Source organism: Muscardinus avellanarius (genome assembly GCF_963383645.1).
Source record: "Muscardinus avellanarius genome assembly, chromosome: 1".
NCBI lineage: Eukaryota > Metazoa > Chordata > Mammalia > Rodentia > Gliridae > Muscardinus > Muscardinus avellanarius.
Window position 1 is genome coordinate 152,485,403 of NC_137786.1, and position 19,134 is coordinate 152,504,536.

Sequence of the window (19,134 nt, forward strand, 5' to 3'; positions counted from 1 at the left end):
GAATAGTATAGAATATGTTGATTAGATGATCATGCATAGGGGCACGTGGATGTGAGAAGATTTGTTTGATAATGATAAAGGTGTCTGGTGCACAAGAATAGTAAGTTTAAAAATGCCCTGGGTGTCAAAAGATAATTTTGACAAAAGAAATAATACTAGTATTAACAGATAATTAAGGAAATGAGAAATGGAATCAAATTTGGGAAAGATGATACTGTGTAAGATTTCACATATGTCACTGGAAGTGCTACTCTAAAGTCATGGTAATTTGAGGAGTACAAACTGACCAGGTATAACAAGACTGTGACCTGGGGGATACTGCAAGGCAATAAGGAAGAAGAAAGGATGTCAAGGACACAAACTACAGGATAAGAACAGAGGTACAAACTGAAACTCAAAAATTTGCCTCATTGGGGTTGGGTATGGTGGGAAATTTGTCAAAGGATATTTAGTGATAAGAGGAAAAGCAAAAATCTGGGATTTCTAAAAATAACTTATTTTTCCTTTACTTTTAAACTATAAATGCAATAAATATATATTAATGTGAGTTCATTCGTTATTCATTACTATAACATAAATTTAAAGATAAGAATTATAACCCTATTAATATTTTGATTTGTAATACATATATAAACCTACTTCTAAAAATGTCCCTAATATTACTATCTATTCTGGTTCAAAACTTATTTATTAAATTAAACAAAAAAATAAAATATTTCCATGTCTTTCTATGATTTTTTTCAAAATACAACATTTTGTGTACATATTTGTGTGTGTAGTACTGGGAGTAAAGCCAAGTATATTCTCCTCTGAACTACACCAGTGCACTTTTTATTTTCTTACTTGGAAAGAAGATCTAAGTTACAATGTACTGGCCTCAAACCTGCAATTTTTCTGTGACAGCTTCACAAGTACTGGGATTGGAGGCATGTGACTCAGGATCTAAATACAACTCCCCCCCAGTACTGGGTGTGGAACCAATGGGTCTTCTACCTCTGAGCTACAATCCCCAGCCTATTTTTAAAAATTATTATTCTTTGTTTTGAAACAGGGTCTGACTAAGTTACAAAGGGCATCACTAAGTAGCTGAGGCTGTCAACGAACCGTGATTCTCCTGTCTCAGCTTCTCAAATACTTGCAACCACCAATTTGCGCCACCATGCCCAGCTCCAAATACAACTTCTAATGGCCATGTCACATTCCATTTTTGGTCACACGATATTGGTATACTTACTCCAATCATTTTTTGTGCCATTTCACTTCTTTCCAATATTTTACATTATGAATAATGTGTATCTATATAGTATGTATACAGTTTTTATGCTCATGTTTGGTTATTTCTTTCGGGTAAATTCCTATCAATAGGAATCATCTCAATTATCTAATACATTTCATCTTTGTTGAAATACAATGTCAAATTTACCTCAAGAATGATTAAATATTTTTATGTTCCAACCAAAAGAACAAATCTATGCTGTTTACCATGATTCTAGAAACAATTATATTTTAATATACTAAAAATGGCATCTTATTAGCTTTTATTACTTAATACATGTAACAATATTCACTATAGTTTTTATTTCCTCTTTGATCAACTCCCTCTTGTATTCTGAGTTCATTTTTCCAAATGATTTGCAAATGCCTTTTATAGTGAGATAGTAGCCTTATATCATCTGATGTACAAATTCCCTGATGTTTTACCATTTAATTTGGCTTAATGTCTTTTGAAATGGAATTTGTATGCATTTGGGTCTTTCTATACTTCCCTTATGATCTGTTCCTTTTATTTGATGATTAAAAAGCAATCATTCATTCACATATCAAATTTTATTTCTTTTCATCCACTACAAAGCCTGTAATCTTATCAAGTTTGTTTCCAATTCTCCAACTGTTTACTCCCATGACCTATCTAAGTAATGCCCCTGGATCTTTGTCAACACAGATGACCTTTCAATTCAGTGCTGGAAGTGGCCAACCACTTATTTCTGGGAGCAAAATGAATAAGGAGACAGCTGCACAGGTGAGACGTCACAGAGGGGTCTTTGTGAGAACAAACTAATAAGCTTGGTGCTGACAGAAGCTGCTCTGGAAAGAACAGATGACATTTAATGCCATGTCACAGAATTAAATACATTTGTGGCAGCATCTCCCTACAACAGGTTGGATTCCTGGAAGGGCAGGGTAATAAACCTCCCAAGCCATATTTGACTTATAAATTATACACCTTAGGGAGCTGCTTAAACACAATTTAAGCTGTATTCTGTAAAAGGCTGCACCTCCAGCAAAGAAGTATGGGCAGATTTGAGTGTTTTGTGGCGTGAGATGGGAAGAAAGGCATTACTAATAACGTAACAGTCTCTTCTAGCCTCTAACTATATAAAGACCAAATATTCTAATATGGTACAGCCTAAGGAACTGAGGGCTACTAGTGAGAAAATTATTAATTATTGAGCTAAGCTAAGCTGTCAGGGGAAAATTGAAACATATCCTCTAAAGGTCTTTAAAACTAGGATAAAGGTATTTTTCTGGGGGTGATTTAAGCAGTCTTGTCTAAAGGTAGCGTCCCACATTTACCAAGAACCTAAAATTCTATAGGGTCTCAACAACCCTTGATTTTAGGGTCTGTACAAACCTTGACCTACTACTTTAATTTCTTAAGGCAGTTAACTTCTAAAATGGCACTGGGCCATTGTCTTTGGCATGGCAGAGAATGGTATGCTGTTAAGAATTTGGGAGCCTCCTTCCACATTTGTACTATTATCTCCTTCCCTTAAGATCTAGTGCAACGTATAAAGAGAAACAGCATTTAAAATATTTACAACATGCTGGGCATGGTGGAGCAGGCTTCTAATCCCAGTGTTCAGGAAGCTGAAACCTGAGGATGGCAGTTCGCAGATAGCCTCACCTACTTAGCTAGGCCCTTTGCAACTCAGTGAGACCCTGTTTCAAAAATAAGCAGACTAAAAAATAGGGCTGGGGATGTTGCTCAGAGGTAGAATGCTCCTGGGTTCCATCCTCCAAAATAAATAAATGAATAAATAGATAAATAAATAAATATTTTTAATATGTAACCAGAATATTAAATAACATGCAGCACCAACCAAACTGTCACAAAATAAAATATTTTCCAGGAACTTAAAATAGAATCTAGTTTTTATTTTTTAGAAAGTAATATATTTATTGGCATTGAAAATGTTCTGCTTTTACATTCAGATACACTGTCACCAAACGTATAACACCTCAATATTTTCATTGAGGTTTCTTCTACTTATCTTCATAATTTTATTATTACATTGTTATTATACAACAGGGAGATTCAAAGTACTAAAATATATATACATATGAATATACACATCAAAGTGTGTGATGTGTATGTAGCCCATATATATATACATACACATACTCATCACTTGGTGTGTTCCATTCATATCCCACCATACTCTACTACTATGAGCTACATTATGGTGTGAGACTATAATACACAATACAAGAATTTTAAAATGTTCTAATATATAAATCAACTCTTTTTCAAAGACAAAGATATTATAGAATGGCACAAAAGCTATTTTGCCTTGTACTTCAGATAAAAGAGGAATAATACCAGTAAAATAGCTGAAAGAGGGAAACTGGAGAATTTAGGAAGGAAATGGATCACTTACTATTATGTTTATATAAGGGGGTATATATACTCACTAACATGTGTGGAGAGAATCTAGTTTTTTGTTAATGGCAGACTATCTTCCATTTCACTTTAGCCACAAAAGCTTTCCCTAAGCACACAATTGTATACTGAATTATGTTTTTTAAATAGCATGTGTTAAGATTCAAAAAATAGATTATAATAAACGTGTACACATTTTAAGCAGAATAAAGCCTCCCAATATAAATCAGCTATGAATGAAGAAATTGGATATCCTTAATGAAAACATAAAAGGAGGAGGGTCAGATACCAAAATAATATTACCAGTTCTTTTTAATTCAGTGGAATCTTTGTCATACTCTAACCTGTCAGGCATGAGCTGTGAAAGAATACATGGGAGCTAAGGAAAGGAATAAGGAAAGCAAAGGGCTGGGCTGAATTTGAAAAGCAATTCAGAAAGGGAGCTAGCTTTGCTGGGAGAAGAATCAGTATGATATATTTGAAAGAGATTTTCCATTACAATATCTAAGTAGAGTAACCATATTGCCGGTAAAGCTCTAGACATAGGTGGTGATGTAACTACTTCAGTTCCCAACTCAAAGCTCACACCACAGCATGCCAGAGCACACTGGAGGAATGTCTAGGTGGTGCTTCAGTTTCATGGCGCTTAAGATACCATGGCAAGGGAGTCTGATTTTTTTATTTTTTTTTTTTGGATACTAGAAATGGAACCCAGGGGCATTCTACCTCTGAGCTACACTCACAGCACTATTTTTTTTATTCCTTATTTTGAAACAGGGTCTCACTGAATTGCAAAGGGCCTCACTAAGTAACTGAGGCTGTCTACGAACCATGATCCTCCTCTCTCAGCCTCCCAAATGCTGGGATTACAAGTGTGCACCATCACGCTTGGCTTGATTTTATTTAATTTTTTAACATGCTCTGCATTAATCCTTGGTAAAAAGGACTACTCCTTTTTTTAATTTATTTTTTGTACTAGAGATTGGACTCGGAGGCATTCTACCTCTGAGCTATACTCTGCCCATTTATTATTATTATTATTATTATTATTATTATTATTATTAATTATTTGAGAAAGGGTCTCACTAAGTTGCTGAGACTGGTCTGGAACCTGCAATCTTCTGGTCTCAACCTCCCAAGTAATGAGATTACAGGCATTCATCACCATGCCCAGATTAAAGGACTACTTTTGACTTTATTACTTACAAGAATATTAGTGAGAAGAATAAAATATAACATACTTCAAACAAAGAAAAGAAATAGACTCCTAGCATGAGTATATGTTAATAAATTTGTTGTTAAAGTTGATCTGAAATAATTGAAATCTTATAATAGTCGTATAACTTTTTCCCCCAATTCTCAAGTAAAGCATTACTTAAAAGCAATGTCACAGGTATTTCAAGTTTAATATAAAGAGGTCATAACATGAACTTGATAGGCCCTGCCTCTTTATATTATGTTTAAAAAGAAAAAAAGGAAAGGCTTATTTCAACTTTTCTCACTGTTGAAAGAAATGCTAATCTTGCACTTGGAGCCATTAATATTAAATGTCATAATGTGTCTAAAGTATTCATCTATTGTGAACTCAACTAAGTTAGCTATTGTTATTGTCATTTTATTAAAAAGTAGATTTTGAAATACTTCTGTCTTTGAAATTTTTGACTTTACATGACTTAATGTTAATGCCTTTTCCACATTTCAATTCAAAAGGCTTACCTCTTGCAAATGAGATTCCTTTTTCTTTGCAGACAAATTCAAATGCTTGTCAAGAATAGAATAGTATTTTTCACTCTCCTTGTCAAACTTCTTCTTTCCATCCTAGGGGATAGCAATTACAACAAAAAAGATTCCAATTAGAGCATCAAGAAAGCTTTCTTTCTCACCATACCCACTTACGGGGCCAATGAAATTATTTAATAAAGAATTAATGAGCTCTAACTGTGTGTAAAACCTTAATTTAGTAGAGTGAAAAACAGATGATAAAGATATCAATTGAGTATGTATTTTGTTCTCAAATAAGTTTTTCATCTTTGGGGAAGAAATGTATGTACAAACACCAAAATCTACACCTCATTTGAGGCATAGGCACTGCATATAGTTGATGGCAGGCTGGCTATGGTAGGATCCTTCACAAATCTTTGTAACTAATCCCCAATTTTAAAAACTGCTTAGTAAGTCTGGGATGTGATCAACAAGGTGTCTCTTTTTTTTTTTTTTTAAGGCTTTTTGGGATTCAGGTGAGTTAATGTATAACCAATTTAGAGAACCACTCACATCAATACTTTTCACTACACTATCTTAGCCATGAAAAGACACCTGATATTTCTTGACAAGGAGAAAACAGACTTTTTAAGTACGAGTAGATTCAAGTAATTAAATAAGAAAATTCAAAGTCAAATAGCTCAAAAGGATTAACAACATCTGGACTATAAACTGTGAACATAACTCCAATGCCGGACTTTTGGTTATTTCTAAAATGTCAGTGGTTTTCAAAGGTGGGGAAAGGCAGTGTTCCTAAAAACCGGCTGGCCTTTTGGGGAGGACAGGAATAACCTTTACCTTTTATCTCAAGAAACAGTTTCATAGAAATGCAAATTTAAGGACATACTGAATGTAACAAGACATACCTGGGCATGCAATCTTCTCTAACTACAAATATTATATTAACCAGGTATACCTTTCCCAGTTATGAGTCTGTATTAAACTAACTACACCTGGCTAAAAACGTACTATTCCTTCCTTCTATTTCAGTGTTTTTGAAACGGTACCCTATGGATCACCTGAATCAGAGTGAAGTGTTTACAGACTGTCCACCTGGAGATTTGTAAACACAGTATTTTGAAAACAAGTTCCCTGAGTAAGCATAACACTTTGCTTCATCACTTGAATGAATGGAAGAGGTTACTTACAAATAATGGGTAGAAGGAAGGAAGGAATAAGGGAAGGAAGGAAGAAAAGAGAGTAAAAATAAAAAAGGAAAGGAAAGAATGAGGGAGGAAAGTTAAAAAGGCCTCTAAGTTAGAGGTCTTTTATACTATTCTAAGATTGTCAGAGCCAGATAATGCTATTTTCATCCACTAGAATTCTGAACTTTCTTCTCAGTTATACTTCCAGGAATACACTGTGATCTATTTCCATATACAGAATTTTCAGAAGTAAACGGTATAATTATGTTGAATAAGAACAGTAATTAGGGTTTTGCTCTAAAAGTATAAGTGACTCTCAGGCCACTAAAGTATTGGCATGTTTGTACTTCAAACATTAAGTGTTTGTATATTACAGTATTATATCTATAAGAGGGAGATCAAAACATTTAAAATTTTATATTACCGAAGGAGAAATAGTCTTACTAAAAGAGAAACAACTAAAAAATAAGAATAGCATTTCCATCCAAAAAGATGCTTTGAAGAACTTACATAACAAAATATGAAACATGCCCCTCACCCCAATATAAAGCAGAGAAGCCCAAGCTTTGGGATGGGAAGAGACAATACCCCACTGTTGAGCGATACCTAAAAGGATATTTCACCTTTTGTTCAGTGGCTGTTTTAATCTGATGGTTATGCTTACAACTTACCTAAGCAACCTTTCCAAATGTTTCTCTCCCTCTCTGCTGTTGAGCTCCCTATTCATGCCCATGTCCCTTTATTTCCTTTTCCTTTTTCTCTCTCTCTCTTTTTTTTTTTTTTTTTTTTTTTGCTCTAGTCCATTCCCTGTGACATCAATGCTCATTTCTTCCAATTCTACAATATTGACATTACATCTACTTTTAGAATCTGGCTCAAACTTAGACCTCATTCACAAGTCTTTTCCATCAACTCTCTCCTTTGGAATGCTCACACAGCTTTGTAAATGGATGTCTTGTGTCCATGTTCTACACTGTAAAAGAGAAATTCATGGCTATGCCCTATCCACCTTAAGACTGAATAGATAGCAAGTGTTCAATAAATATTTAATGAGCAAGTGGATTCTTTTCTATTACACCAGTGGGCACCAGAGTGTGTCAAAGACATTCTCTTTGTTCAACAAATTGTTACCTTGGTGCCTGAGACAAAAGGCCCTATTCTTGGACCCAGTGACACCTGAATTTCTGTGCTGAATCACCTGCACTTTATTATAATGCTCACCACTAACTCCCTTTCTTCTTACAATAGGACTTACTGAGCACAGAAGAGGAAGAAACTGGTTTCAGGAGAAAAGGGCTCAGCTGTGGTGAGGACACTCACATCTTTGTTTGCACATAGTGTTTGCTGACATTTTGGAAATGCTAATTCAATGCCAATGTATCACCATTCCTGGCAATATAAAAATCATTCCTCGAACCACTTCCTAGACTCCTGTTCAAACCTTGGTCCTTCCCATCACTCAGCCAGCAAGAAAAATCTACTAAACAGTTGCAGTGATGTATGTAGCAGAAATATACCCAGTCAGAGCATAAAATTAGAGAGCAGAGATAAAAGGAAAGACCACATGGGACAACTAAAATCTACGGAATCATGAGTTCGAAAACAAAAAGCACTTTTCCCTGCAGTTCACATCATGCCAAAAGCCATGACCCATTGCTCACATAAGCCAAGTCTTATTTGAACTTAGTAATGTAGTCCATACAACTACATCTTGTCTCCTATATAACTTATTTTGAACATCAAATCAAGAATTTTCTCTAAAAGCAGTGCTAATGAAGGGATGGAAAAATAACCTCTGAAACTTTACTGCATGCTATACATGAGCACTGTTATTTTTTATTGAAGCATTGTAATCATACATCTTGATGAAGTTCAGAGTGATGGTCACACATACACAGAGAACCCATTGAGCCCTCCCCCAGTCCCCACCCATTCCATCCCTCTCTGCCCTTCCTGTTCTCTGCACAGTGCTTGGCTTTGGTCAGTTGTATATGTCCGTCATGTCCATTGAAGTGTTTCCCTCTTCAAGTCTTCCTTCCCGCCCTCCTGTCACCTTCAATTATGTTCCCTCTATCACTCCACTAAGGTTTCTCCTCCATTATCTGGAGTTCCTCCTGGGTCCCAATTTCTTCTCCCTGGCTTCTGCATATGAATATCCAAGCTTTCACATTTTTTGAAAGACTAATCTCACTTGACATAATGTTCTCGAGTTTCATCCACTTCCCTGCAAATGACTACATGGTAAGATTTTTTTTTTTTTAATGGAGACTGTGTATTATTACTGTGTGTTTTCCAGCAATCAAAATCAAAATGCATGTCAATAGGTAGTCGCTTACAGTAACAGCAAATTAATAATCTGGTTGTAAAAAGAAGAGAAATGAGATAGGGAGATATCCTAAAATATATAAAAATAAAGTAGTACTGTTTTTAGAATCTTAGTCAGTGCAGTCACATGTCTATGCAGATCCACAAAGAAAGAAAGATAATGCCGGGCGTGGTGGCACATGCTTGTAATCCCTACGCAAAGCCAGCCTTGCTGGCTTAAGAGACCCTGTTTCCAAATAAAAATATAAAAATAGGGCTGGGAGTGTAGCCCGGAAGTAGAAGGGTTTCCAGGAACCCCAGTACCAGCACCCCCCCAAAAAAAAGAAAGGAAAAGAAAGAAAGATAATAAAATAGAGGAAAGCTACTGTAAAATATAGATTAAAAATAGTAAATAAGTTTTCAAACACAATTAAAGCCAATGAAAAGTATATTACACATGTGGATCCGCAATCAGTCACTTTTCCAAAATACAATGCATACTGCACCATGACCATATTTTCATTTAGGCACTGTGATCAATCCACACTTTATTGTATACACTTAACTGCGGATTGGGAGGAAAACGTTAAAGGACTAACTCCAATTTCGACTACACTATTAGAATTTCCATTCATAACAAAAAATTGACAAATATTTATAAAACTTTAGGCAAATAACATATACAAATATTAAAATATACACTATTGTTTTTAAAAGACAATGTAGCTAAGTCTGTTTTAGTTCTTGATCAAAATAATAATCTAATTTTATTTTATTTTCATATTTTATAGTCTCACATGATTATTTAGTGAACAGTGATAGTGACATACATGCACACAACTCAAAGAGGCAAAGAGAATTCCTTGAATATAGTTTTTATTTTTTTGGTGGTGGTGGTACTGGGGTTTCTGGAAACCTTTCTACCTTCGGTGTATACTCCCAGACCTCTTTTATATATTTTTTTAATTTGGAAACAGGGTCTCTTAAGCTTCAAACCTGCGTGATCCTCCTGTCTTCGCCTCCCAAGTGCGGGGATTACAAGCATGCGCCATCACACCCGGTGAATGTAGATTTTTTTAAAAAAATTAAATAAGGCCGGGCGTGGTGGCGCATGCTTGTAATCCCCGCGCTTGGGAGGCAGAGACAGGAGGATGGCGCAGGTTCGAAGTCAGCCGTGTGTGCTGGCTTAGGAGACCCTGTTTCCAAATAAAAATGTAAAAATAGGTCTGGGAGTGTAGCCCGGAGGTAGAAGGGCTTCCAGGAACCCCAGTACCACCAAAAAAAAAAAAAAAAAGAAGAAGAAGAAGAACCTTATTTTAATAAGTAAATTCTTCAAAAAATCAAATTCTTATTAAAATTGAGTGAAAGGGAGAAACAAAGATGATAAGATATAGAGGGAAGAGAAAAATAAAAGCTGAAATTTTAATAAGAATGTATTTAGATTTAGAATAGGAGTTCTGGGCCTGATGGCCCATGCTTGTAATCCCAGTACTTAGGAAGATAAGACAGGAGGATCACAGTCTCATTGCAGACCTCAGTAATTTAGTGAGGCCCTCCACAATTTAGGGAGACCCTGTTTCAAAATAAAAAATAAAATTGGCTGGGGTGCAGCTCAGAGGTAGAGTAGAAAGTCCCTGGATTCAATCCCCAGTACCATCCATCCATCCATCCATCCATCCAATTAGAATGCAGACAAAATAGTTTTCTAAGGGCACATTGGCATCTTATTCACAAGTAGGTTTCTATTAATTCATTTATTTGAGCCTTTTAAAAATACTCGTTTTGTGACCAGTACGAATCTCTGAGATGACCAGGACTACAAGAATAAAATAAGCAACAAACTTTCCCTTAAAGTGGTTGCAAAGTAGTTTGTATAGCAGATATTGACATAAGAATCCTCCAAGGCACACATCGTTAGTCCTCATTTTAATTAGCATGAAAATATTCAGAGAAGCTAAGTAATCTGAACAAGAACATAGAAGCTAGAAGCACAGAGTGGATGAATGCAGAAAGAAGAGCTGCAAATGAGCTAAAGAGCTCCATTTCCTCTGAAAGGCTGTGTGCTGAGTGTCGGTGGGCAAGACAGTGATGGTACAAAAAGAGAGAAAACACAGGAAGAGAAAAGGAAGATCGAAGATGAAAGAATGAGAGATGAAGAAGAAAAGTAGGGAGTAGAAGAGGTACTGGAGTGTCTGTAATACTGTTTTGAGAGAGAGACAGACACAGACATACAGACATACACATGCCATTGATGTACATGATTAGCAAAGGACTGTCGATTTCCTCTTGGTCCCTGTGGGTCTGAAATCAGAAGGGCAGATAGTATTTCGAGTGCCTATAATCTGATGGGCTCTGACTCGATGTTATGGATAAAAATAAAGTTGCATAACTGCATTCCAGACAGGGTATTTGGAAAATCACCCTGGGCAAATTGAATTAGGAGATTTCCTAATTAAAGTTAACCAAATATTTCTCTATGCTGAGCATTCACATTTCTGGGCTCTTCTGGGATGACAGAGGATTTAGAAGAACCAACATGCAGCAAAAAATAGTATGATAAAACACGAATATGGCGGCTCATTCCTGTAGTCCCAGTACTTGGGAGGTTGAAAGAGGAGGATTACAGGTTAAGAGCAGCCTCAGCAATGTAAGGAGACTCTCAGCAACCTAGTGAGATCCTGTATCAAAATAAAAAGAGCTGAGGATGTAGCTCAGAGGTTTAATGAGAGCTTTAATGCCCCTGAATTTAATCCCAGCAACACACACACACACACACACACACACTACTACTACTACTACTACTACTACTACTACTACTACTACTACTACTGCTGACAAGCACTATTAGTGACTGAAAATGAGGGAGGTGTTTTTCCTAATTTCTGGAGTAAAAACAATAGCAAGTAGAAATTTTTTTTCTCTCTGGCTTCCACATACGAGAGGAAACATGTGACCCTTGACTTTATGCGAATGCCTGATCCCACATAGCATATTCTCAGTTCTATCCATTTCTCTGCGAGTGACATAATTTTTTGTTTTTTCTTGTGGTTTTACTCTATCACATAGGGTTTTATTTTTTTATTTTTTTTATTTTTTTATTTTTATTTTTAGTAGTACTGGGAAATGAAACCCATGGGAATTCCACCTCTGAGCTATACCCCCAGGCCTGTTTTTTATTCTTTAAAACAGGGTCTCTCCAGGAGCCTGTGATCCTCCTGTCTCAGCTTCCCAAGTACTGGGATTACAAGCATGCACCAACCACACCCGGCTATCACATAGATTCTTGTCACAGTACTACACTGTCAGCTCTGTTTGGAGAGGCCAGGTGATAGTCAGAAGTGCAGGGGAGTTCTTGACCCTCAATGTATGTTTTGGTCACTTATAGGAGGGCACCAGCTCTGGGCCCAGCCCCCTGGCTCCATACCCAGCCTTGCCACATGGCAGGATCCAGGCCCGGCCCGCTGGCTCCAGACCTGGCCTTGCTGCATGGCAGGCTCCAGCCCCGGCCTGCTGGCTCCAGACCAGGCCTCGCCCCGCAGCTGGATCCTGGGCCTGGCCCACTGGCTCTAGACAGTCTTGCCCTGCAGCAGGCTCTGGTTCCTGTCAGACATTTATTTATAGATATAAATAACATGATATATATATATATATATATGCATGACATTTATTTATATATATATTATATATAATATTATATATAATATAATATATTATTATATAATATATATTATATAATATATAATATATAATATAATATATATTATATATATATTATATAATATATTATGTATATTATATATTATTATATATATTATTATATATTATATATATTATATATATATTATATATAATATTATATATAATATATATAATATTATATATAATATATATAATATATATAATATATATATTATATATAATATATAATAATATATAATAATATATAATTATTATATAATATTATATAATAATATATATAATATTATATATAATATATATATATACATATATATATATTAGTAGGAGAAAATAGCACATGTCATTTACAGAAGCTGAGAGCCCAATTCTCTAGCAGCAATGGATTTTATCTCCCCACTGAAAGCATAGGCTCACAGCCTCACCATGGAGAGCGGATCTGCTGCTCCAAGCACACTCTCAGCCCCAGTGCAGCGCAGTGGCCATGAGCTGAGGTCTCCCAGGACACCTGGTGCGGTGAACTGACCCAGAAATATGGGCAGGGCTCCCTCTGACTTGACCTGGACATTTTCCTTACATATTATGTTGTCCAGAATTCCCTGACATTGCAGCAAGAGCAGTCTACTTTTGGGGAGATATTTTCAAAAATTCAAGGTGGATTGAATTGGATCTGTCTGCCTCTCCGGAACACTGGCCGCCGCCACTACTGCCATCTTGGTCCATCTCTGCAAAACTTTTCTTTACATAGTATGTTGTTCAGAGTTCCTAAGCATGTGGGGCAGGAACAGTCTACTTTTGGAGAGATTTCTTCAAAAATTCAAGGTAGATTTGGTTGGATCTGCCTGCCTCTCCTGAATACTGGCTGTCACCGCTGCCTTCTTGGTCTCTCCTAGAGCGTGTTGTTGTTAAGTATTCCTGTGCATGTGTGGCAGGAGCAGTCTGCTTTCTGATCTCTTCTGGGATATCCCCCCAAAAAATCACTCTTCTTGCAGTGGCGGGCGCCATGCTACAGTCTTGCCTCTAATCCCACCATTTCCCACTCACTCTCCTATATATCAGATAGGAAGTCATGACTGGAAATGTTTCTGTATATTGCCCCAATCACCTATTACATCAAAATCTGTTGTCCAGGGTTTCTCAGGGGGATGCATATCCTATTCGGCCGCTGCTAACCATCACCACTGTGGCCATAATTGCCGCTGCAGCTGCAACTGAAGCTGCTGCCATCTTCCTCCCTCTTCAATATCTGACTTTCCACTTTTTGTGATTGGCTAATCTCACATAGCATAATAGAGAACCACTTTTAAGAATATCAATCAGTATAACTGATTAACCAGGATATATAGTATAAACTACATTAAATAAGGTGAGGAAACACAAGAAAACAGACTGAATGTGAAATGTGTTAGTCACAGGGAACAACTTCAAACTTACTTAGTATACAAGATCATGCTGGTAACATGATGTTAAAAAAACAACTAGCAAACATGGCCAAGTGAACCCTGGAGCTTCTTCCTAAGAGCTCAGTCATGCTATACTTGGAAAACTGGAAAGAAAACATGTTCCTATTTTGAAGAACAGTCAGTATTCAGCAGCTCATTCATCTGGGAACTATAGTTACTGATTAGAAATCTGACATTTTAAGACTATTTTTAAAAGCATCTATAAGGTTTTCTTCATGAATGCTACTTCTTCATTTATTTCTAAGTATACGTCATATATAATCAGTTCCATTATATATCTATTTATCTATATCTATCTATCTATCTATATATACATGTTTCTTTTTAAATTATACTCTCTAAAAACAGGCCTAAAATACCAAATTTTATGGCATTATTTAGAGAAGGGAGTAGGGCAATACTTTTTTAGAATGTGAATTAGTACAACTGATTAACTAGAATAAATAATATTAAAGAAGCAGAATTATATTGGTTATAATTGGACCTACCAATCAAAGTACCTTGGCTTTTCAAACAACAAACTTCTCCCAGACAAAGCTACCCTCCTCTCAATCCTTAAAATGGTTCTACTTCCAGATGAGAATGCATACAGTGAAAAGCTTATGGTTCAGATAGTTAGATTACTGTATCTAATTAGATTACTGTATCTAGTGTTTTGGCTGTGCATACCACTGAAGGCTTTTGGTTCAGTATATTTTATTATGCATATGGAAAACAAAACAAAATCAACAAGTTTGTTTATTCATTCAATGAATACTGAGAACTCAGAACAATAAGGATACTTCCATGAACAAGACATACTTCTTTACTCGAGGCTTCCATTATCTCATGGGGAAAAAAGATAAAGCACAACATAAACACAGAAAATATATCAATCAGGTATCGGTTACCAGGACGTGGGTCATAATAAAAAGTGACTGGAATGCTTCTAAGTGTAAAAGGCAATTTGCAAGCTAAATCTTGGTTGACAAACCATGACATTTCTGTGCATCCTGAAAACTTTTAGACCTTAAACCCTGTAATTTATGTTTAAGGCATTTGAAACTTTTTACTGGGTGGGAGACTAGGAAACAGATTCTATCAGCTCCATTTTAAGGACAATTGCTCTGATACTAAGAAAAAGAAGGGTCTGAAAACATAGTTATAAGCAATAGATGGTTGGGGTCTGAATTAAAACAATTTAAAAAATAGAAACAAAGGTACTCATAAATTGTTGATGTACAGACACAGGGATAAAGTTTATGGCTTGGAAACAAAATAAACAAAAACAAACAAACAAACAAAAGCATGATGGAGAACACTGCTGTTTATTCTGACTACTCTCTTCCTCCAATCATCCACAGCTATTGATGTAGCCTATTATTGGGGCCTCCAAATTATATTTCAAAATTTTTGTCTACTTCTGCATTTCAGTATTGCTATAATAATTTAGGGTATTTTGCCCCTCAGCTAGACTATTTCTACTAAACTTATTGGTTTTCTTGTGTGTCTTGTTCCTTTTATTATGTATATGTACACACACACACACACACACACACACACACACATATATATATATATATATATATATATATTAGAATTCATCTAAAATCCAGTTCTTTTAATCATATTTACCGATGCAAATGATTTCCCAAAACTCTAGAACCAAGTCCAAAACTGTTAGCAAAACAAATAAGGTCTTTCAAAATGCTGCATTTCCCTATCTCTTTGGTCTCACTTCAATATTTCCAATAACATTTTATGCTCTAGTATTCTAGGCTTGAAGCTCTTCCACATACCATAACAACCTGTGTTTACTTTGCTTATACTCTTTGCCTGCAGGATCAATTCTAGCCTAATAATTAAGATTCAACTCTGACATTACCTTTTCTGAGACTAGACTTCCACATTAGATCAAATGTCCTTTTATATCCTCAAAGCATTTTGTATCTATGCATAAACTTAGCATTACTCATGGTATAAGCTTATCTTCTCTTTTTCATCCTTTAATAGTTGAGGACATTCAAATTATTGCCTATGACTTACTGATCTCTCAACTTTCAGGATCTTAAAAACAAAATATCTACCTGGCTTGTAGGATACTAATCCTTTTCAGATTGAACAATCTAAAGACTGTATAAAAATAGGAGCAAAAGTAGAGAGTGAGAGAAAGGAGAGACAAAAACAGACAGATATAAGGTACTTGGTAGGGGACATACATAGACTTTTGATCTTCATTCTTCTGTGAATAGAAGCCCTGTGAAATATTTGCTTGGAACTTAGGCAAGACCCTGTTTTTGGTAGTGCTTCCTTTGGGGAGTGGGGAGTGGAAGGGCTACCACTTCTCATAAGTCTCATATGTCTCAGAATACCAGCTACTAATTTATCCAGAAAATAACCTAAAAGTCAGGAATTATAAGAAGATAATGTAAAGCATCCCACTCATCTACCTCAATGCCTGGAGATGCTGAGCACCACTCAGTGTCCTCTTTGGAGATGGGAGAAATGGCTGAAAAGCAAGCACAGCTCCTATGTCTTGGAGCTTCCTCAAGAAACACAGTACCATTCCCTCTCCCCAATGACACTTCTGAGTACTAGATCATTTTAGCAAAGTATCCTTCCTAACAGTGGAATAACCCATTCTTCGACTATAAGAACTATGTGAGAAGAAGGCCTCCCCTAAAATCACTGTTTAGACCCTGCTACAGACACTCAGTACAAGTTAGTTCATGTAGCATTGGGGAAGGGATAAATGAGTGATATGTGCTTAGATGCCTCTACCATCTTGTACTCCATTAAAATTTATAACTACAATGCACCAACAAAATTTTAAAATATAATAGTTTGCCTCATTACTTATTAAAGGAAATATAACACTGCTTGAAATGGTAAGGTATGTCTTTCCCCATAATGTAACAGATTATTATGCAAACAGCATTTAGTGATAGTCAACCACTCTTGATTCCAAATCTGGATCTTAAGATATTATTATGGTCTTATTAAGTAAGATATTAAGGATTCCTAATTCTAGTTTTCCTCATCTGTACAATACGAACAACAATAATATTTATATAATGAAGTATTTTAAAGGGTTAATGAAGCAGAGTATGGTGGCCCATGCTTGTAATCTCAGCCTTCGGAGGCTGAGACCAGAGGATTGTGGTTCACAAACAGCCTCAGCTACTTAGTGAGGCCCTATGCAACTTAGTGAGACCCTATTTCAAAATAAAAATAATTTAAAAAAATCAAGCAGGGAGTGTCGAATGCCCCTGGGTTCCATCCCCAGACCTGTAAAAAATAAAAAATAAAAAATAAAAAAGCTTAAATGAGAAAACCCTTTGTAAATTACTTAGTATATTCCTTTGATTATCAATCCTCATAAAATATACGGAAAAGTACAAAAAATATTTATACAAATACCCAATTAAATAACACACACACACACACACACACACACACACACACACACACAAAGCAAATGCAATAGTTTTCAAGGATCAATGGATCCTAGAACAGTTTGAGGAGCTCCACCGCCAAGACGTGTTTAGGTGCTGCCTGACAGATTTATGTTTTAGATATCTCTGAAGAATATCTTGAGGGGCAAGAACATGGACCTTTAAAAGATGTGGCCACCTAAGGAAAATTTGCCCCCAGAATTCTCAGAATTGCTACCATTTGAATGTCTGTTCTCCTTACCCTCTGAATTTGGACTATTGACCTTCCTTTACATTCTTGTCATATTTCTGCATATTTGTTCCTTAATATCCCACACCTTTCCTAATTGTATTTCTGCAAAAGAACAGCAACCCTTTGTAATGCCCATATGGTAAAGTCCCAAGAGCTGTCCTGAACTACCTGACACTGTGGATCATATACAAAGAACTGAACCATTTAAAAATGGTTAGGACTTGGAAATGTGAGCAAAGAGGGTCAAGAATTAAGTTAAGGAAACAAGAAAACCAATAGGTGCGCATGATTGATCAAAGCACACTTCCAGCATAAAGGAGACTGAAGAGAACACAGAAACTCAGTGAAGACAGCCCTGGCTTTCTTCTTCCTGAGAAGAGTTCCCATCTTCAAATGCCCACTGGCTAGTAGGAGGAGAGCACTGAGCTAAATCAGAGAAGAAGGGTGTAGATCAGACCATGTATCACATGAGCCACGATGGGAAATCGTCTATGATCTTCATTTTTCTCATTTCTAATAATAAGAATGAATATAATCTTCACATTCCACACATTAATCCACTTCAGTGATAGATCAAAAGCTTACTGAACACTTACTCTCTCCTCTTATGTACTATTTAAGATGTGGCTTTGTTTTAAGGATCTTATCTTTAAATATAGGTGAGAATATAGTATATAAAGATCTAAAATACCCAGTAGAAGGTACTACAGCAAATGCCATAAGCCAAGTTTAACAAAGTGTTTTGGAACTTAGAAGATGGAGACTGGCTTCTGCTGTAGAAATGCTAAAACCTTCATAAAAAACAAAGGAGAAATCATATTTAAGTGTAGCACACTCAACAGACTCCAGTGCTTTCTCACAGTAGGTGATGTTGGATCATCCACACCAGCTCCCCTCTAGCTATCAGGTAGAAGATGTCCCTGATTCTTAGCAGTAAAACATGGTTCTAAAGATTCATGCTAAATCTCACTTTCCCTTTAAAGGTTATAGAGTGAAGAGTAATTTCCTTTTTTCCACACATTCCTAAAATATATCTTACTAACTAATCAAATAATTTTAGAGCTTGAAGGAAAAAGAATACACATACACTTACAAATATATGCATACACACACACCTAATCTTCCCCATACCCTCTACTTTTAGATCAACTACTCCACTATTTCCATGGGACAATTTACAAATCCCACTTTTCTCTAAAACAAAAGTCTAAGCTGGGATGGTGGTGCACACTTGTAATCCCAGCATTTGGGAGGCTGAGAGAGGAGGATCACAGTTCTAGGACAGCCTCAGCTACTTAGTGAGGCCCTTTGAAATTCAGTGAGACCCCGTTTCAAAATAAAGAATAAAAAATAGGGCTGGGGTTGTAGCTTGGAAGTAGAATTCCCCGGGGTTAAATCCTCAGTACTGAAAAAAAAAAAATGTCTAAATTCTTAGTTT

General features: G+C 36.1%; 1 protein-coding gene across 3 annotated transcripts in view; it reads right to left on the reverse strand.

The window, feature by feature from the left end:
* ARHGAP42 (Rho GTPase activating protein 42) overlaps window positions 1-19,134 on the reverse strand; it is a gene marked incomplete at both ends in the record, with an annotated part of 271,441 nt that overhangs the window by 58,080 nt on the left and 194,227 nt on the right. For 2 of the 3 annotated variants that reach the window (XM_080701663.1, XM_080701662.1), the window contains one exon: window positions 5,378-5,479. The exons of the other annotated variant lie outside the window; for it this stretch is intronic. In XM_080701663.1, the coding sequence (XP_080557789.1) occupies window positions 5,378-5,479 (102 nt within the window). The remainder of the gene's footprint in view (window positions 1-5,377; window positions 5,480-19,134) is intronic. 3 annotated transcript variants of the gene reach the window in all.